At 44.1% G+C, this 20,320-nt stretch overlaps 1 protein-coding gene across 5 annotated transcripts in view; it reads left to right on the plus strand.

Moving 5' to 3' along the window:
- The first annotated feature begins 4,401 nt into the window (after positions 1–4,401).
- The window catches only part of SCAPER (S-phase cyclin A associated protein in the ER), a 312,812-nt gene continuing 296,893 nt past the window's right edge, over positions 4,402–20,320 (plus strand). Inside the window, exons 1-3 of one of the 5 annotated variants that reach the window (XM_066239326.1) lie at positions 4,491–4,542; positions 12,914–12,986; positions 17,242–17,308. In XM_066239326.1, coding sequence (XP_066095423.1) covers positions 17,303–17,308 — 6 coding nt within the window. In that variant the 5' untranslated portion in view covers positions 4,491–4,542; positions 12,914–12,986; positions 17,242–17,302. Of the gene's footprint in view, positions 4,543–12,913; positions 12,987–17,241; positions 17,309–20,320 lie in introns of all 5 variants that reach the window. The other 4 variants (XM_066239322.1, XM_066239325.1, XM_066239323.1 and 1 more) reach the window with 4 other exon arrangements.

A 20,320-nucleotide genomic window follows, 5' to 3' on the forward strand; every position in this document is an offset into this window, starting at 1 on the left:
GGGACAATGCTCTAACCAACTGAGCTAGCTGGGCAGGGCTTGGCTCATTTTTTTTTTTTTTCGTTTTAGAGAGGAGAGGGGGAGAGAGAGAGAGAGAGAGGAGAGGCAGAGAGAGAGAAGGGGGGGAGGAGCTGGAAGCATCAGCTCCCATATGTGCCTTGACCAGGCAAGCCCAGGGTTTCAAACCGGCGACCTCAGCATTTCCAGGTCGACGCTTTATCCACTGCGCCACCACAGGTCAGGCCAAATAGTATTTCCCTGTTTGTTTTTAAAAAAAAATTTTTTTTTAATTTATTTTTGGAGAGGAGAGAGAGGGAGAGAGAGACGGGGGGGAGGAGCTGGAAGCATCAACTCCCATATGTGCCTTGACCAGGCAAGCCCAGGGTTTTGAACCGGCGACCTCAGCATTTCCAGGTCGATGCTTTATCCACTGTGCCACCACAGGTCAGGCTTGGCTCATTTTCTATATGGAAGGTTGGGTGTGTTTGTAGAAACTTTATCAACACTGAAATATGAAAGAGTTCAAGATGTGAAATTAGTTTCAAGGGTGTAAATTACAGTGAGAAGAAATTCCATTTAACACAAGGGAGGACTTTCAGCTATTAGAGTGGCTTTAGGTTGAATTTCCTGTCGTCTTACATTTCCAGAAACGAGCTGGATGACCACTTGGGGAAAACAAACAGGGCGCTTCAGAATCAGAAGCATTGAACTGGTAGCTTAGTTGATGTATGTTATCTATAGTTATGATCTATACAGGACCTTAAATATGGTATTTTGAAACCTCTTTTGGTTGGCGAAAGATTCATTTGAGACATTATTTCCAATAATTTACTCTTTTTATTTATTTTGTTTGCTTTCTAGTACCCAGTATAAATGCATTACTTGTTTTGTACACGCTTTTCTTTAACCAAATCTCATCTTTATGGTAACAAGTGTTGTTCAAAAACATAAGCAATATTTGATGGTGGCAACATTCATTCAGTACCCCTGCCCACCATGCCTCAGACCCTGTCATCATCCGGAGACCTTAAATATCTTATATACCATCATGGCATTCCATATAACATTGCTTCATCATGGCATTCCATATAACATTGCTTCAGACAAAGAAATATCAGTTTTTTTAAAAAAAGATTTATTTATTGATTTTACAGAGAGAGGAGATAGAGAAGAGAGAGGAGATTGAGAAATATGAATTCATAGTTGCTTCATTTTAGTTGTTCATTGATTGCTTGTCTTATGTGTCGTATGTGCTTTGACCAGGCAAGCCCAGGGCTTCAAACTGACAACCTTAACATTCCAGGTTGATGGTTTATCCTCTGTGTGACCACAGGCCAGGTGAAAAATCACTCTTTAATGATATATTTTACTAACTCAGCATGTCCAAAACACTAGCATTTCAACATGCAATCTGTATAAAAATTATTAGTGTAATATTTTACATGAAATTTGTTATGGTGGTCTGGAACTGGACTGACAATACTTCTGAGGTATGCCTGTATTACGTATTGCATGATTCTCTCTACATAATATGTCCAGAATAGGCAACTATATATATAGAGAGAGTAAACTAGTCATTGCTTATGGTTGAAGGGAAATGGGCAAGTGACTATTGAGGAAGGTGTTTCTTTCTAGGGTGATGAAAATGCTCAGAAATTGATTCTAGTGATAGTTGCATAACTCTATGAATGCACTACAAATCATTAAAGTTTACACTTTAAGTGGGTGAGTTGTGTAATATGTAAATTATATATCAATAAATTGTTTTCTATGTATATATGAAAGATAATGAGTGTTTTTTATTTTTGTCCTATTGATTTTTGAGAGGTCTAGGTGGAGATAACCATTTGGATTTTGAGCTCAGAGCAGAATTGGGGCTGGAGATATATATTGGGAAATCTAGAGCACAAAGATGCTATCTAATGTTATGTAAAAGGAAGCAATCACCCTCGAGAGACAGAGTGTCTAGTGCACCTCTCTCTGAGGGATAGCAACATTTAAGTGATAGGTGAAATAAGAGGCGACTTCAAAAGAGATGGGAAGGGAGTGATTGGAGATGGAGAAGTTAGATCAAGAGAGTGAAAATGGAAGGCAAGGAAAGAGAGTTTCCAGAAGGAAGGTGTGTCAACCAATTCAGAGAAATTGACGGAGGTTATAATGATGATGTCCACAGGATCTGCACTGGGGAGATTCCTAGCAATTTTGGAAAGAATGGTTTCCATGTGGTGGTGGAGCAGAAACTCAAGTGCAATTATTTGAGTTACTAGACATGAATAGCAGATTTGGAATTGGAGATATATTTGTTTAGATAGTTGGAGAAATGTCGCTGGTGAAGGGCAGATGGAAAAGAGAAAGAAAGGAGAGGTTGAAGTGGAGTTTGGTAGGTTGGGTGGGAAATTTCAAGATGGGAGAGACTTGAGGTTGTTTAATTAAAAAAAAAGACTTTATTAATTTTAGTGAGAAGAGAAAGAGAGAGAGACAGGGGTAGGAGCAGGAAGCATTAATTCCCATATGTGTCTTGATCAGGCAAGCCCAGGGTTTCAAACTAGCAATCTCAGTGTTCCAGGTTGATGCTTTATTCACTGTGTCACCACAGGTTAGGTGATTTGAGGTTGTCTAAGTCATTATGGGAATGAAAAGAAGAGGAAAGAGGGGAAACTGATAAGAGAATAAGGCCCTTATGACCTTATATGAAATCACAGTATAGTCCCCACTCTATCCTTGGGATCCTACTCATTTTGTTTATCGTAGTACTTATCACCTTATCATGTAGCTTATTATAGTCACTATTTATTATCTGTCTCCACCCTGCTCCAAAAAGGGCAGGAATTTTTAGTCCAGTTTATTTACTAACTTCAAGCATCCAGAATATGTAGTAGGTGCCCAATAAGCATTTGTTAAATAAATCAAAGAAAGAGCAATTTTCCTAAAAAGGTAAGGGGAGAGGAACTGAAAGAGCCAACAATATGGTTCTGTCTGTGTGTGTGTGTGTGTGTGTGTGTGTGTGAGAGAGAGAGAGAGAGAGAGAGAGAGAAAGAGAGAGGGAGAGAGACAGGAAGTGAGAGAGATGAGAAACATCAACTCATAGTTGTGGCACCTTAGTTGTTCATTGATTGCTCTCTCATATGTGCCTTGAACTGGGGGGGCTACAGCAGAGCCAGTGACCCCTTGCTCAAGCCAGTATGACCTTGGGCTTCAAGCCAGTGACCATGGCGTTATGTCTATGATCCCATGCTCAAGCTGGTGACCTTGGTGTTTTGAACCTGGGTCCTCAGCATCCCAGGCTGATGTTCTATCCACTGCACCACCTCCTGATAAGGCTGGTTCTGTCTTGTTGACTCTGAAAAGAACATACCTGCCAAAAGGACCCCTGGTCGTTAATTGGGCTCAAACTCATAACCAGAGGTTAGCAGCCATTGTTTGCAGAGGTGCCTCAGGTAGGGTACACATTAGTGAAGAGCCACAGACTGGTCTACCAAACCTCTAGCACTGTGCTCCTGGCTTACTGAGTGGACCCTTATAAGAGAACGCCTAGGATCAAATTTAACCAATAAGAACTGAGATTTACACATTTACTCACTTGCATCTCCATGATCGGGGCGACTCTTTTCTGACCAATTAGGAACCAGTTTTATAGAAACGGAGCAATCAGGGTGGGGGCAGGCACTATAGTCTACATAAGCTTTCTTCACCTCTGCCTCAACTATTATACATAGTAGCAAGCTCACTTTCAGATTCCTTTGAAGTCTGCGATTACCAGGCTAGAGGTGGGCTGCCTCATCAACGAAGTCACCTCACCCTAAACTGGGAACTCCTGTTGGCATAGCGTTGGCGACAGGTCCCTTGGTTGACAGTCTTCACAAGGCTGACAGTGTTTACTGTGAGGTAGACTCTATTGGATTCTATGACTTCCCACCTGTGTGGGTGACTAAGGAGAGAAAAGGATGAAAAGTGAGTTCTCCAGGTGGATAAAGATGACAATTATGGTCAGCACTGAGTCTCTTCACTATTTTGTTCAGAACTGTGATTTACGTATAGTTAAATTCTTTAATCCGTGTTTTGTCGGATACCTACTCAGCCATACAAGCCTGGCTCACCCGAGGGTCCGAATAGTATTTCATGGAGGAGTCCCGCCTGCGTTCTGAAGCGCGTTTACAGGTCCGACCTCTGTGGGACTCAACGTAGGGATAAGAGACGCAAAGGGAAGGAACGGATTACGAAAGAGCGGGCTGCTTGGCCAGATACAGCGGTGCGAGGGCAGCTCAAGTAGGAAACCGCTCTTTACAGGCAGCCGCGCAGGCCTCCGCTTCCGCGGCTCGTTTGCGGGGAGCGGGCTGCGCCTGCGCGCGGGCGGCCAGAGCGCGGGTCACGTGGTCCGCTGTCCACAGTTCCGCCCCTTTCCCGGCGGGACGCTCGGCTCCGCTCAGGGCGGCCGGGGTGAGTGTCCGCGAGGGGCGCGCGCCTCGCAAACCGGGCGGGCCTGGGCGGGGACGCCTGCCGGCGGAGTGCCTCGCGGGGCCACGGGGACGCAGTGACGGCGGGGTACGCCCTCCCACCCCACCCTTTCTCCTCACCTGGGTGTAGGGGCGGAGAGGGCCGGGAGCGCGGCTGGGGGTGGGGAGCAGTCGCTCGGGAGGGCCCGGGTGTCCACTGTGGGCGAGGTGGGCGGGGCGGCATGGGTGTGTGGGCCGAGGGGGGAGCTGCTGGGGTGTCCACACTGCCAGGGGGATCAGGAGGAGCCACCGTGCTAGTCCTTAGTTGACAGGTGATGGCCGCCGTCTGCTCCTTGGCTGCGGGTTTTCCGCGCTTTTTGAACGCTATGCCGGGGAAGCGGGGACGGAGGCCCGGAGGGGTAAGGAGACGAACCAGCGTCTCGCCTCTCTGTTGGTTTCCCCTTCTTAGCGCCTTGTTGACGCCTTTCCCCGCCGTGTTGTGAGAAAGCAGGCAGAAGCCTGGTCCTGGAGCAGCACCTGCTGTTGACCGGCTCCGCTGAGATGCGGGCGCTGTCTCAGAGCAGCTTCTTGTAGCCGGTGGACTGCATTCCTCCTTCGTGCTTATTCTCCGTGAAAATAGCTGTTCAGTAGAGTCATCTTAGTGAAGACTAATTCCTTGACACTATTTTTGTTTGTTACAGTTTACATGTTTTCTCTAACATTATTTCATGCTCGTAAACAGTCCAAGGTAGAAGGATAGGATGGGCGTTATGCTCATGTTATGAATGGGAAAACTGAGACTGAAGGAGATTACTTGTCCCAGGTCACCTGCTAGTACACGATAGATCTGGGAGTACGCTTTCATACCTAAGGTTGGCAGTCTATTATCCCCTGTGGTTTAGGTTGTTTTTTTTTTTTTTTTTGTATTTTTCTTTTTTTAAAATTTTATTTATTTATTTATTCATTTTAGAGAGGAGAGGGAGAGACAGAGGGAGAGAGAGGAGAGACAGAAAGAGAGAAGGGGGTGAGGAGCAGGAAGCATCAACTCCCATATGTGCCTTGACCAGGCATGCCCAGGGTTTCGAACCGTCGACCTCAGCATTTCCAGGTCGACACTTTATCCACTGTGCCACCACAGGTCAGGCTTTTAGTATTTTTCTGAAGTTGGAAACGGGGAGGCAGTTAGACTCCCGCATGCGCTAGACTGGGATCCACCCAGCACGCCCACCAGGGGGCGATGCTCTGCCCATCTGGGGCGTCCCTCTGTTGCAACCAGAGCCATTCTAGCGCCGGAGGCAGAGGCCACAGAGCCATCCTCAGCCCCACGGCCAACTTTGCTCCAATGGAGCCTTGGCTGCGGGAGGGGAAGAGAGAGACAGAGAGGAAGGAGAGGGGGAGGGGTGGAGAAGCAGATGGGCGCTTCTTCTGGGTACCCTGGCGGGGAATTGAACCCGGGACTCCTACACACCAGGCCGACGCTCTACCACTGAGCCAACTGGCCAGGGCCTCCCCTGTGGTTTAATATTCGTGCTCTGACCCCTGTATTTTTTTTTCTGTTAACTCTGACTTTCCCTAAAAATGTGTTGAGTGCCTATTGGTTTATGCCACATATTAAAATGGTCTGAATTATAAATACCCAATAAGGAATTAGTATTTGCCTAATCCTACAGCCAATTTTTAATGATTTGGAAAGTTGTCTTTTGGAAGGAGATGTGATATGACGGTTTTGAAAGCAGACTGAACCCTGGCCCCTTGGCTCAGAGGTAGAACATCCACCTGGTGTTTGGCTGCCCCCTGTTTGATTCCCAGTCACAGGAGAAGTGATCATCTGTTTCACCCTTCTCCCTTTTCCTTCCTCTCTCTCTCTTTCCCTCCCTCTCTCTCTCCCTCCATCCCTCCTTCTCTCTCTCTTCCTCCCCCTTCCCCTTCCTCTCCTGCAGCCATGGCTGGGATGGTTTAAGGTCATTGGCACCAGGTGCTGAGGATGGTTCCTTGAAGTCTCCAGCCTCAGGCGCTAAAAATAGCTCCTTTGACAGCATAGTCCCAGATGGGCAGAGCATTGGCCTCAGATGGGGGTTGCTGGGTGGATGCCAGGGGATGCACGTGGCAGTCTGTCTCTCTATCTCCCCTCCTCTCACTTGGAAAAGAAGAAGAAAATAAAAAGAAAGACTGACTTGAGTTTCAGTTTCAGTTTTGTTACCTTTGGCAGATTAATTTTTCTGGGGTTTGGTTTTCTCATCTGTAAAATAGGGTAAATATTTTCCACTTCATAAATTTGTTGGTAGTAAGCACATGAAGTGTTTGTTAAGCATTTAGAACTGCTCCTGGCACATAGTAAGCCCTCAGAGAGAGAGGGACAGACAGACAGGAAGGGAGAGAGATGAGAAGCATCAGTCTTTGTTGCGGCACCTTAGTTGTTCATTGATTGCTTTCTCATATGTGCCTTGAGGAGGGGGGGCTTTAGCAGACCGAGTGACCCCTTGCTCAAGCCAGTGAGGGGTTCAAGTTGGTGAGCTGTGCTCAAGCCAGATGAGCCTGTGCTCAAGCTGGCGACCTCGGGGTTTCAAACCTGAGTCTTCTGTGTCCTAGTCTAACGCTCTATCCGCTGCGCCACCGCCTGGTCAGGCAAGCTGCGATCAGACAAGCTGCGATTTATTTGCTGCAATTAACCACTTGGTGGTTTAGGTCAGTTTACCTGCTGGATTATTCGTGGAAGCATAACCAATGTTACTATATAAATGGATTTATAAATAACTTTGATGATTATGGTCTAAAGGGTTTAGTGTTTTAAACGTAGACTTTAAAAATGATTATCCTAGAGTGTCACCATTATAGTATTACACAGAGTACTTTCACTATCCTAAAAATTCTGTATTTTGCTTGTTAACGCCTCTTGATCAACAAGCCATTCAACTTCCTTCCTTTCAAAATCTTTGTTGAGTGTCTACCATTTGTAAGACACTCACTGTCTTAAGTAGGTAAAAGAGATCATCATTTAGATATTGACCCTTTCCTTCAGGCTCTTAAAATGTAGTAGAGAAGAAAACTCGTACAAGGAAAATGGATAACGTTATAGAGTTATAGAGCATCTACTCTGTGCCAGGTTTTATATATTATAGAAAAATTATTTGGGTGCCTCCTATGTCAGATATTATATTAACTGGATGATACTCTAGTATGCTACCATTTAACTATGTAAAGTAGATGTTATTCTCTTTACAGAAGAGAAAATTGCAGTTCTGAGGGATTAAAACACTTGCCCAAGGCTCTATAACTAGTAACTGCAATAATTGGCTAAATTGGGATTCAATCCTACATCATTGTGTACTCTTTCCCACTGTGGCATGCTTATTTCAGTATACAGTATATGTTTCTCATATAAATCCTTCTAACAAGTTTATAAAGTAGGGATAACCTTAGTTTTCCTCCCTAAACTATGTTCTCTTTTCTTTGAATCATTTTTACTGAAGTATAATTTACTACAAAAGTGCACCCACTTTTTTTTTTAATACAAGGACAGAGATAGAGTCAGAGAGAGGGATAGATAGGGACAGACAGATAGGAACAGAGAGAGAGGAGAAGCATCAATCATCAGTTTATCGTTTTGACACCTTAGTTGTTCATTGATTGCTTTCTCCTATGTACCTTGATCGTGGGCCTTCAGCAGACTGAGTAACCCCTTGCTCAAGCCAGCGACCTTGGGTCCAAGCTGGTGAGCTTTTTGCTCAAGCCAGATGAGCCCATGCTCAATCTGACGACTCCAGGGTCTCGAGCCTGGGTCCTCCGCATCCCAGTCCGACGCTCTATCCACTGCACAACCGCCTGGTCAGGCTGCACCCACTTTTTTTTTTTTACTTTTTTTATTAATTTTTAGAGAGGAGAGAGAGAGAGAGAGAGAGAGAGAGAGAGAGAGAGAGAGAGAAGGGGGAGGGAGGAGCAGGAAGCATCAACTTCCATATGTGCCTTGACCAGGCAAGCCCAGGGTTTTGAACCGGCGACCTCAGCATTCCAGGTCGACGCTTTATCCACTGCGCCACCACAGGTCAGGCTGCACCCACTTTTTAAGTGGACAGTTTGGTAAGTATCTGCAACTTTGTATACAATTGTAAAGCGCTACCATAATCCCAATTTAGAACATTCTCATCTACCATAATCCCAATTTAGAACATTCTCATCTCCCACGAAGTCCCCTTGTTACTCATTCTCAGTCCATCTCCTTCAACCAAGGCAACCCTACTTTGTTATTTTTCACCTAGGATTAGTTTTTGCTTGTTCTAAATTTCGTACAGATGGAATCATTCCATATGTGTTCTTTTGTGTCCAATTTTTTTCTTCTGAGCATAAATCTGATATTTATCCTTTTTTTTTGTATGTGTATCAGTTTATTCCTTTCAATTCTATGGATATATGTCATTTTGATGATCTCTTCTGTTGATGGGTATTTGGGTTGATTTCAATTGTGGGATATTATGAATAAAGCTGCTTTGAACATTTGTATATAGGTCTTTCTGTGGAAAATATATTTTCATTTCTGTTGGGTACATACCTACCCTTCATATTTATGATAAGAATACCAACACTCAAAGAGGTTAAATGACTTCTCAAGGTCACAGTGATTTGGTTGAGTTCAGTGCCTCTCTATACTCTTTCCACTGTATCCTGCTTTCTCTCACTTTTTAGAGTTAAAGAATGTGGAGTAAGTCTGGGAATTCAGATGAAAATCTCTGTCAGCTGGGGATGTCAGAATAATTTTCATGAAGATGACTTTTGAGCTGGTAGACTGTGTATGTAGAGGATGAAAGGAAAGGAACATGGTGAGCAAAGATTCTTTAGCATGGGCTTCGTTCATTAGTATTTAATTAATGCCTACTCAATGCCTCTTACTGTTCTGTGTTCTAAGGCTATATAGCAATAATAAAACCAACAAACATCATAGGGCTTTCATTCTTGTTGGGAGAGATGGGGCAGTATGTCAATGAAGTAAATAATATAAGGTGATAAGTGCTCTAGACGAGAAATGGAATAAGACATGCCAGTGATGGGAATCAGGATAAATGGCTTGCAGTTTTTAAAAGAGTGCTTGGGAAGGCCTTACTGGGAAAGTGACATGTGAGCAAAGATGGAACATCCCAGATGGGGGTTCAGCAATTATAATGCCCTGAGGCAGGAGTGTGTCTGGCATATAGGGAAATATAAAGAGGCCAATGTGGCTGGGATGGAATGAAACATGAGGAAGGAGAGGATTAGGTGGTCAGAGAGGTCTGGAGAGCTAGAAAGTTTAGGGTGTGGTTGGTTACTGTGAGGAGTTTGGCTTTCACTTTGAGTGAGATGGAGAGGTGGAGAGGCACTGGAGTGTTGTGAACAGAGACACTGCATTTAAAAATTATAATGGTGCCTGACCTGTGGTGGCGCAGTGGGATAAGGCATTGACCTGGAACACTGAGGTTGCCGGTTCGAAACCTTGGGCTTGCCCGGTCGAGGCACATATGGGAGTTGATGCTTCCTGCTCCTCCTCTCTCTCTCTCTCTCTCTCTCTCTCTTTCTCTCCCCCCCCAAAATCAATAAATTAAAAAAAAATTATAATGGCTTTAGGCCCTGGCGGGTTGGCTCAGCAGTAAAGCGTTGACCCGGCATGTAGAAGTCCCGGGTTTGATTCCCGGGTTTGATTCCCGGTCAGGACACACAGGAGAAGCACCCATCTGCTTCTCCACCCTTCCCCCTCTACTTCCTTTCTATCTCTCTCTTCTCCTCCTGCAGCCATGGCTGCACTGGAGCAAAGTTGGCCTGGACACTGAGGACAGCTCCATGGTCTCCATCTCAGGCTCTAGAATGACTCTGGCAGCAATGGAGCAATGCCCGAGATGGGCAGAGCACCGCCCCCTGGTGGGCATGCCAGGTGGATCCCAGTCAGGGACATGCAGGAGTCTGTCTGACTGCCTCCCCGCTTCTAACTTCGGAAAAATACAAAATGTATATACAGTGTGTCCGTAAAGTCATGGTGCACTTTTGACCGGTCATAGGAAAGCAACAAAAGACGATAGAAATGTCAAATCTGCACCAAATAAAAGGAAAACTCTCCCAGTTTCATACCTATTCAGTGCAGTTCGATGTGGGCTCATGCACAGATTTTTTAGGGCTCCTTAGGTAGCTATCCCGTATAGCCTCCACAGACTCGTCACTGACTGATGGCCTACCAGAACGGGGTTTCTCCACCAAACTGCCGGTTTCCTTCAACTGCTTATCCCACCGAGTAATGTTATTCCTATGTGGTGGCGCTTTGTTATAAACGCGCCGATATTCACATTGCACTTTGGTCACGGATTTGAATTTAGCGAGCCACAGAACACACTGAACTTTTCTCTGTACCGTCCACATCTCGACTGGCATGGCCGTGGGCTGCTCCGCTGTATACACATGTGCATATGCTTTCACATCATTCTACAGAAACTGGGAGGTTTTCCTTTTAATAAATTGGTGCAGATTTCACATTTCTATCATCTTTTGTTGCTTTCCTGTGACTGGTCAAAAGTGCACCATGACTTTACGGACACACTGTATATATATGATGGCTTTACTGAGCTATAATTTATATCATACAATTTACCCATTTTCTTTTAGTGTATTCAGAGTTGTGCAACCATCACCATGGTGAATTTTAGAACATTTTCATCATCCCCGAAAGCAATTCATTAGCAGCCACTCTTGTTTTCCTCTAGCTCCCTAGTCCTAGACAACCAATGATCTGTTTTCTGACTCTATGGATTGCCCATTCTGGATATTACATATAGATGTAATTATACAATATGTAGTTTTTTGTGATTAGCTTTTTCACTTAGCATGTTTTCAAGGTTCATTTATGTTGTAGCATGTATAAACACTTTTTTCCTTTTTGTGGCTGAATAATACTCCATACCACGTTTTTATCCATCAACTGATAGATATTTTGGTGATTTCTACTTCTTGGCTATTATGAATAATAATGCAATGAATACTTGGCTATAAATTGTTGTTTGGACATATGTTTTCATTTAAAGTGCTACATTTATTTATTTATTTATTTATTCTCTCTCATGAGAGAGACAGAGAGAGGGACAGACAAACAGTAAAGGAGAGAGATGAGAAGCATTAATTTTTCGTTACCACCTTAGTTGTTTATTGATTGCTTTCTCATATGTGCCTTGACGGAGGAGGGCTACAGCAAAGTAAGTGACCCCTTGCTCAAGCCAGTGACCTTTACACTGAAGCGACCATGGGTTCATATCTATAATCCCACTGTCAAGCTAGCAACCCTCCACTCAAGCTGGTGAGCCTGTGCTCAAACCAGATGAGCTCACATTCAAGCTGGTGACCTTGGGGTTTTGAACCTGGGACCTCTGTATCCTAGTCCAATGTTCTACCCGCTGCACCATTGTCTGGTCAGGCTGAAGTGGTGCATTTAAAAGGAACAAATTCACTTGACAAAGGATAAATGATATAGGCCCCTGGTCAGCAAACTGCGACTCATGAGTCACATGTGGCTTGAGTGTGGCTCTTCCACAAAATACCACGTGCAGGCGCTACCTCGATAACACTGGGGAGCAAAATTTTTTTGCATCCACAAAAACAGATGTTCTTACCTAATTTGAGTGTGCTGATCTCAAATCTGACATTAGTTTTTCTCTGTAAGCTAGTTTCTTTTGCAATTCAAGATTTTAGGTTTTGATCTTATTGTAAAATTTTCTTTTTAAAAAAATTTTTTAAATTATTTTTACAGGAACAGAGAGAGAGTCAGAGAGAGGGATAGATAGGGACAGACAGACAGGAACGGAGAGAGATGAGAAGCATCAATCATCAGTTTCTCGTTGCGACGCCTTAGTTGTTCATTGATTGCTTTCTCATATGTGCCTTGACTGGGGGGCTTCAGCAGACCGAGTAACCTCTTGCTTGAGCCAGCAACCCTGAACACAAGCTGGCGAGCTTTTTGCTCAAGCCAGATGAGCCCGTGCTCATGCTGGAGACCTCGAGGTCTCGAACCTGGGTCCTTCCACATCCCAGTCCAACGCTCTATCCACTGCGCCACCGCCTGGTCAGGCCTTATTGTAAAATTTTCAACATTTAGTTTAACATAATGAAGTAGAATGTCTTCTTGGGCATCATCCTAGTGAAAATATATTAATTTATATAATGCAGTAAATACACTAATACACTAAAATATATGATTGCATCAAAATTTGTCTACAATTTCAAAATAGAACATATTAAAACACTTATTTTAATCATAAAATTTGTGCAAAACTTATTTAAATTCTATTCAGGCAAAAATTTGCGTTTGTAGCTCTTGTGTTTGTGTTCTTGTTGAGGACAATCTCATTTGATGCTCCAGCAGTAGTCTGCTCATCACTAACAGCTCCAAGATTTTCGGGAAACTTATCAAGGTGACTGTTCAGGAAGTGAATCTTTTTTTTTTTTTTTTTTTTAATATTTTATTTATTCATTTTTAGAGAGGAGAGAGAGAGAGACAGAAAGAAGGGGGGAGGAGCTGGAAGCATCAACTCCCATATGTGCCTTGACCAGGTAAGCCCAGGGTTTCGAACCGGCGACCTCAGCATTTCCAGGTCGACGCTTTATCCACTGCGCCACCACAGGTCAGGCCAGGAAGTGAATCTTAACGCTCATGTTACATCCAATGTCGTGGAAATACAACAGCATCCTTTGAACCAGAAGTTCATAGTTTTCTGTTTTTTTTTGTTGCCAAGGAAGTTCTTTGTAACTGCCACAAAAGACTGCCATCCTGCTTTCTCCTCCTTATTCATCTTCCTGGCAAATTCTCTGTCACGTATGAGGGTTCGAATTTGAGGTCCATCGAATACACCTGCTTTTTTCTTCTCGAAAGACAAGGCAGGAGAAGCAGAAATAATATGTTGAAAGCATTCATTTTCTATATTCAAAGCCTGAACAAACTGCTTCATTAAGCCAAGTTTGATGTGAAGTGGGGGAAATATGATCCTGTCTCGATTAACTACAGGCTCATTCACAATATTTTGCATCCCTACTTCCAGAGCTTCACGTTTCTGTGTCCAGTGTTTCTCCCAAGCTCAGCTGTCCCACAAACACAGAAAGCAAGGATACTTTGTGAAACCTCTCTGTTGTCCTAGCAGAAAATTTATCACTTTAAGATCCACATAAATGATCCAGTTATGCTTCTCATACTTCAGAAAGTCAAGGACAGTTTTTATGTCATTATATTCTTCTCGCAGATGAGGTGAACGACCAATTGGAACCGCTGCATAAACATTACCGTTGTGTAGGAGAATACATTTCAGACTCCGTTTAGAGCTGGCAAGAAATAGCTACCATTCTGTTGGACTGTAAGTGGTAACACCTAGCTGGCTGAGAAGACTCCTGATATCATGACAGTAAACAAAGTGTTTGTCTTCAGAAAAAAAGTCCACAAAAATTTGTTCACGCTTCCTGAAATGGGATACTTTAGCTGACCGGTGAAGTTCATTCTTTCCTTGAAGCCTCCGGAGACTAATAATTCAGCTGCTTTCTTTGATAGGCCCAAATCTCTTACTGAGTCATTCAATTCGGGTTGGCTAAACTGCTGAGGGGTTGACTGCTTGGCATCAGAAGAAGACCCTTCAGATTCTACAACCATTTTCTCATGCATCTTATCAAAATACACTTGATCACCATGTTCACTTTCTTCGTCCTTAGAAGAGATAAAACCATTGAAAATTGGAACCGGGAGTGTCTCAGAGTGTGGGATAGGTCGTATTGCTGAAGGAATATTAGGATATGTGAACATAAGCCGTTTTTTCTTGCTGATGCCCTTTGTATGGATCAGACAGAAATAACAGTCACTGCTGTGGTCCTTAGGTTCACGCCAAACCATGGGAATAGCAAAGGCATTCCTTTGCGTTTTCCTTTTGTCCAGTCACGAAGCATTTCCTCACAATTATGACACACGATATGAGGAGCCCAATTCTTGTCTTGATTGTCAAGGGGAACTTGAAAATAGGCAATATATGCACGTGTCACAAATGATGAAATACTGCGCCTTTGATGTTGAAGTGTGTAACAGCCACATATATAACAGGAGGTGTCAGGACTATTCTTACATTTACGCCTACTCGAAGAAGCCATGATTCAATCTTTTTTTTTTTTTTTTTTTTTTTTGTATTTTTCTGAAGCTGGAAACGGGGAGAGACAGACAGACTCCCGCATGCGCCCGACCGGGATCCACCTGGCACGCCCACCAGGGGCAACGCTCTGCCCACCAGGGGGCGATGCTCTGCCCCTCCGGGGGTTCGCTCTGCCGCGACCAGAGCCACTCTAGCGCCTGGGGCAGAGGCCAAGGAGCCGTCCCCAGCGCCCGGGCCATCTTTGCTCCAATGGAGCCTTGGCTGCGGGAGGGGAAGAGAGAGACAGAGAGGAACGGGGGGAGGGGGGGGGGGAGGGTGGAGAAGCAAATGGGCGCTTCTCCTATGTGCCCTGGCCGGGAATCGAACCCGGGTCCTCCGCACGCCAGGCCGACGCTCTACCGCTGAGCCAACTGGCCAGGACCTGATTCAATCTTAAAATAAGAGGATGTTTTTATCAGATAATAATTTTTTACATTTAAAAACAACTACAATTATGTAGAAGTGATGTTTGTAAAACATTAATTGCCTTGTGGTTATGTTCAATCCAAGAGTCGTTGCCCTTTAATTTCAATTTAAAAACCAATGCATGCCATTAACTATAACAAAAAGAAATTAAAATTGCATAAAAACTAGAGCATGCACCAAAAAACAGATTTCAGATTTGGAATCAGTGATGCAGAAATATAAACAGTTCTAAAACCTCATGCAACAGAAAATGGAAAAAAAAATTGTTCCCCAGTGTAAGGAATGTACCTACCTATATAGTTTAAGTTTTAAAAATTTGGCTTTCAAAAGAAATTTCAATTGTTGTACTGTTGATATTTGGCTCTGTTGACTAATGAGTTCGCCGACCACTGATGTAGGCTGTCATCCCAGAAGGTTTGGTTCCAATTGCTGATTGTTTTTCTTTGTTCATTAGCTCTTCTTACAGGGTTAGGCCTTTCTTTCTATCAATTTCCCTGTTCCTTTGTGTTTTGTCTAGAAATCCAAATCTCTGCTTTGGATTTCTTTTGAGTATAGGCCTGGCCACATTAAGTAGGTTCCCTGAAAGGTATGGTCTGTTCTAAGGAGATTCTTATGTAATTGGTAATTAAGACAGTCTGATAAAATCTCACTTTTTTTTTTTTTTTTCAGAGAGAGAGAAGGATAGACAGGGACAGACAGACAGGAACAGAGAAAGATGAGAAGCATCAATCATTAGTTTTTTTCATTGCGCGTTGCAACACCTTAGTTGTTCATTGATTGCTTTCTCATATGTACCTTGACCGTGGGCCTTCAGCAGACCGAGTAACCCCTTGCTGGAGCCAGCAACCTTGGGTTCAAGCTGGTGGGCTTTCTGCTCAAACCAAATGAGCCCGCGCTCAATATGGCGACCTCAGGGTCTCGAACCTGGGTCCTCTGCTCTATCCACTGCGCCATCGCCTGGTCAGGCTAAAATCTCACATTTTGAAAGTTCCTAAGAAAGGTTTACAACAGTGTTTCTATACTGTGTTGGGATTCATTAGTGGGTCATAAATCATTCAGTGAAAGCACCATTTAAAAAAATAGACTAGAGAAGGAAATATCAGAGTGCATCTCACACAACAGGGATACATATTACTTCATGAAACTTTTATTTCAATTAAAGCTGTATAAACTGAGTCAAGATATAAAATGTTTGTATATGTGTTTATAGATGATAGTAAAAAAAGTTTGAAGCCTCTGTTGGGATATTGTGGACTGTTCATGTAATTAACACTTTATCTTCATTTAATTTTTTTTTAGAGCATTGAGTATTTAAAATATGTTATATTGAAACAGGCAGTATAAAGGAGCAGTTTTTTTTTTGTTAATTTAATGGGAAACTTGTGGGGATGAGATTTGTATGTTTTTATGAATATTTCATTTTGACTAGTAGCTTTTCTATTTTTTATTTTTGGTGTGTGTGTTTGTGATGGAGACAGAGAGAGGGACAGACAGGAAGGAAGGGAGAGAAATGAGAAGCATCAATTCTTCGTTGCACCTCCTTAATTTCTTTCTTTCTTTTTTTTTTACAGAGACAGAGAGAGTCAGAGAGAGGGATAGATAGGGACAGACAGACAGGAACGGAGAGAGATGAGAAGCATCAATCACCAGTTTTTTTTTCTTTGCGACACCTTAGTTGTTTGATTGCTTTCTCATATGTACCTTGACCGTGGGCGTTCAGCAGACCGAGTAACTCCTTGCTTGAGGCAGTGACCTTGGGTCCAAGCTGGTGAGCTTTTGCTCAAACCAGATCAGCCTGCGTTCAAGCTGGCGACCTTGGGGTCTCGAACCTGGGTCCTCCGCATCCCAGTTTGACGCTCTATCCACTGCACCACCGCCTGGTCAGGCCTTCTTAGTTTCTTTAGTTGTTCATTGATTGCTTTCTGATATGTGCCTTGATTGAGGGAGCTACAGCAGAGCGAGTGACCCCTTGCTCAAGCCAGCAACCTTGGGCTCAAGCCAATGATGTTGGGCTCAAGCCAGTGACCATGGGGTTATGTCTATGATCCCATGCTCAAGCCAGTAACCCCACGCTCAAGCTGGTGAGCCCGTGCTCAAGCTGGTGACCTCAGGGCTTCAAACCTGGGTCCTCTGTGTCCCAGTCTGGTGCTCTATCAACTGCGCCACCACCTGGTCAGGCCTAACAGCCTTTCTATATATAATTTTTGTTTTTATTCTAGGAGTCACACCCCATGGATTTATCTGATAAATGACCTTCTTGGCATAAAAGGCAATTAAAGAATGATGGTAAGTGATCAAACTACCTAATATAGTAACCTTAGTTTTTTGTGGCCTCCCTCTTTTTTTTATTTTGTTCATCTACTTTTTTTTTTTTTTTTTTTTTTTTTTTTCTTTTCATTTTTCTGAAGCTGGAAATAGGGAGAGACAGTCAGACAGACTCCCGCATGCGCCCGACCGGGATCCACCCGGCACGCCCACCAGGGCGAAGCTCTGCCCACCAGGGGGCGATGCTCTGCCCATCCTGGGCGTCGCCATGTTGCGACCAGAGCCACTCTAGCGCCTGGGGCAGAGGCCACAGAGCCATCCCCAGCGCCCGGGCCATCTTTGCTCCTATGGAGCCTTGGCTGCGGGAGGGGACGAGAGAGACAGAGAGGAAAGCGCGGCGGAGGGGTGGAGAAGCAAATGGGCGCTTCTCCTGTGTGCCCTGGCCGGGAATCGAACCCGGGTCCTCCGCACGCTAGGCCGACGCTTTACCGCTGAGCCAACCGGCCAGGGCCTGTTCATCTACTTTTGATTTATTATTTTGTGGGTGGGCGAGGAAGGGAGGGAGATGAGAAGCTTCAGCTCATAGTTGTGGCACCTGAGTTGTTCATTGATTGCTTCTCATATGTGTCTTGACTGGGGGGGAGCTCAAGCTGAACCAGTGACCATTTGCTCAAGCCAGTGCCTTTGGGCTCAAACCAGCTACCTTAGGGCTCAAGCCAGTGACCATGGGATTGTGTAGATGATCCCATGCTTAAGACAGTGACCCTGTGCTCAAGCTGGTGAGCCTGCACTCAAGCCAAAGAACCTGTGCTCAAGCTGTCTACCTCAGGGTTTCTAACGTGGGTCCTCAGTGTCCCAGGTCGATGTTCTATTCACTGTGCCGCCACCTGGTCAGGCTTCCCCTTCCCCATACTTTTCTTTTTTTTTTGTGGTGGAGACAGAGAGCGGGACAGATAGGGACAGACAAACAGGAAGGGAGAGAGATGAGAATCATCAATTCTTCGTTGCAGTTCCTTAGTTGTTCATTGATTGCTTTTTCATATGTGCCTAGACCGGGGGCTATAATAGACCGAATGACCCCTTGCTCTAGCCAGCGACCTTGGGCTCACGCTGGTGAGCTTTGCTCAAACTAGGTGAGCCCGCGCTCAAGCTGGCGACCTCGGGGTCTCGAACCTGGGTCTTCCACATCCCAGTCCGACGCTCTATCCGCTGTGCCACTACCTGGTCATGCTTCCCCATACTTTTCTAACTCTAGATTTTCCAGCAGTTCTAAGTATCTTCTTAAACTGTCGCACTCAAACCCAGGAAGAGGAGGGAATGAAGTTTATAGGGGAACCCAGTTTGCCTAGGTACTTCTTTTGGGACGTTTAGAGTGGCCATTCTTAAACAAAATGAGATGGTTTTACTCTGGTTTCCCAGCACAGCGGCTGTGATTTACCTCCTTCCTTTTTCTTACCTCATTGTCTGGTCTGGGGAGTCCCAGGTCAGTTTGTGAATCCTTTCTTAATTCCTGTTCACTCAATTAGTTACTGATAATTAGATATTTTGATTGGTGGAATCTATAAAAGTATAGGGCCCAGGCCAGGAGTATATTTACTTACGTTTTGTTTCCCATTTTTACCCCAACCCACCCCATGCTCCTTACACTACACTTTTCTTTTGTATTTCAAAGATAAAAAAAAGTTCTAATTTTTTGATTTCTTATATGTTATTTGGAATTATTTTCCTTCATATTATTATATCTTGAGAATTTTCTGTAGTGAGGGCCTTTTAATGACAAAATGTTTTTGTTTGCCTGAAGATACCTTTATTTTTCTGTCTACTTTTATGTTTTATTTTTATTTATTTGTAAATATACCATATTTCCTTATGTATAAGATGCACCCTTTTTTGAAATATTTGGGGTCTAAAAACTGAGTGCGTTTTATACAGTGGTTGTAGGGTTTTTTTACTTGCATTCTCCACTTTTTTGCGCCTGTTGTCTTCGTGCTCATTGTTTCGCACTTGTTACAGTATATTACAGTAGGTTATGTTTTGCCACATTCTGCCCAGAAATGGCTCAGAAAAGATTTTCATACAGTGCTGAATTCAAGTTGAAAGTGATCCAGTTTGCAAAAGTGAATGGAAATCATGTTGCTAGACGTAAGTTTGGTCCTCCTCCAACTGAGAAATCAATCCGAGACTGGCTACGGGAAGAAGAAACCCTACTGAAAACGCCACGGCAGAAGAAGGTCATGAGAGGCGAGTCAGCAAAATGTCTTGATACAGAGAGGGAATTGAAGATATGGATTGAAGAGCAAAGGGCAACTGGAATTCCTGTGTCCACAGAGGTGGTTCAGCACAGTAGTGTAGTGTGTGGGGGGGTAGGGGTTCTATCATGCCCTGGGCGCCGCTCACAGAGGGGCGCCAAATGGTCTCCAAGACAAACAGGAAAAGGTAGTAGAAGGGGAGGGGGCGCCAATAAAGTGTCGTGCCCCGGGCGCCACTTATGTTCGCTTCGCCGCTGGTTCACCATGAAGCAAGAAGAATTGATGATGAGTTCTCGGTTCCTGACATTAGCATTAGAGAGCAGAGAAAGGCCACGTGGAGGAGGCCAGAAGAAGCAGCCAAGATGGCGGAGTGTTGAGTGAGAAGGCAGTTTGTGCAGAGTTTGTGCAGGGAGAAGGAAGGAGATGGGGAACAGAGGTGAATAAGTCTGGTGAGCTAGAAACCTTTGATTGTAGGAAACTCAGATAAGTCAGTAGCTTTGTGAGCACTGAATGAGTGGGTTTTGGAGCCCAGTGTGTGTTTTTACTTGCCCGCCGGGTGCAAGCTAGGATTAAAGATGATGGCCCACAAAAAAAAAAAAAAAAGAATTGATGACGAAAAAGAAGTTACTGATATCAAAGCAGGACACAACTGGTGCTTCAGGTTTGTGAAATGGAAGGGACTAAGCATGTGTACACGCACCAGACTTGCCCAAAAGATGCCTGGAAGCTGTGAGCAGAAGGTCCTTGAATTTCACCATCTTGTCATTCAGTGTCGGAAGACACA

Source organism: Saccopteryx bilineata, chromosome 7, assembly GCF_036850765.1.
Source record: "Saccopteryx bilineata isolate mSacBil1 chromosome 7, mSacBil1_pri_phased_curated, whole genome shotgun sequence".
Lineage (NCBI taxonomy): Eukaryota > Metazoa > Chordata > Mammalia > Chiroptera > Emballonuridae > Saccopteryx > Saccopteryx bilineata.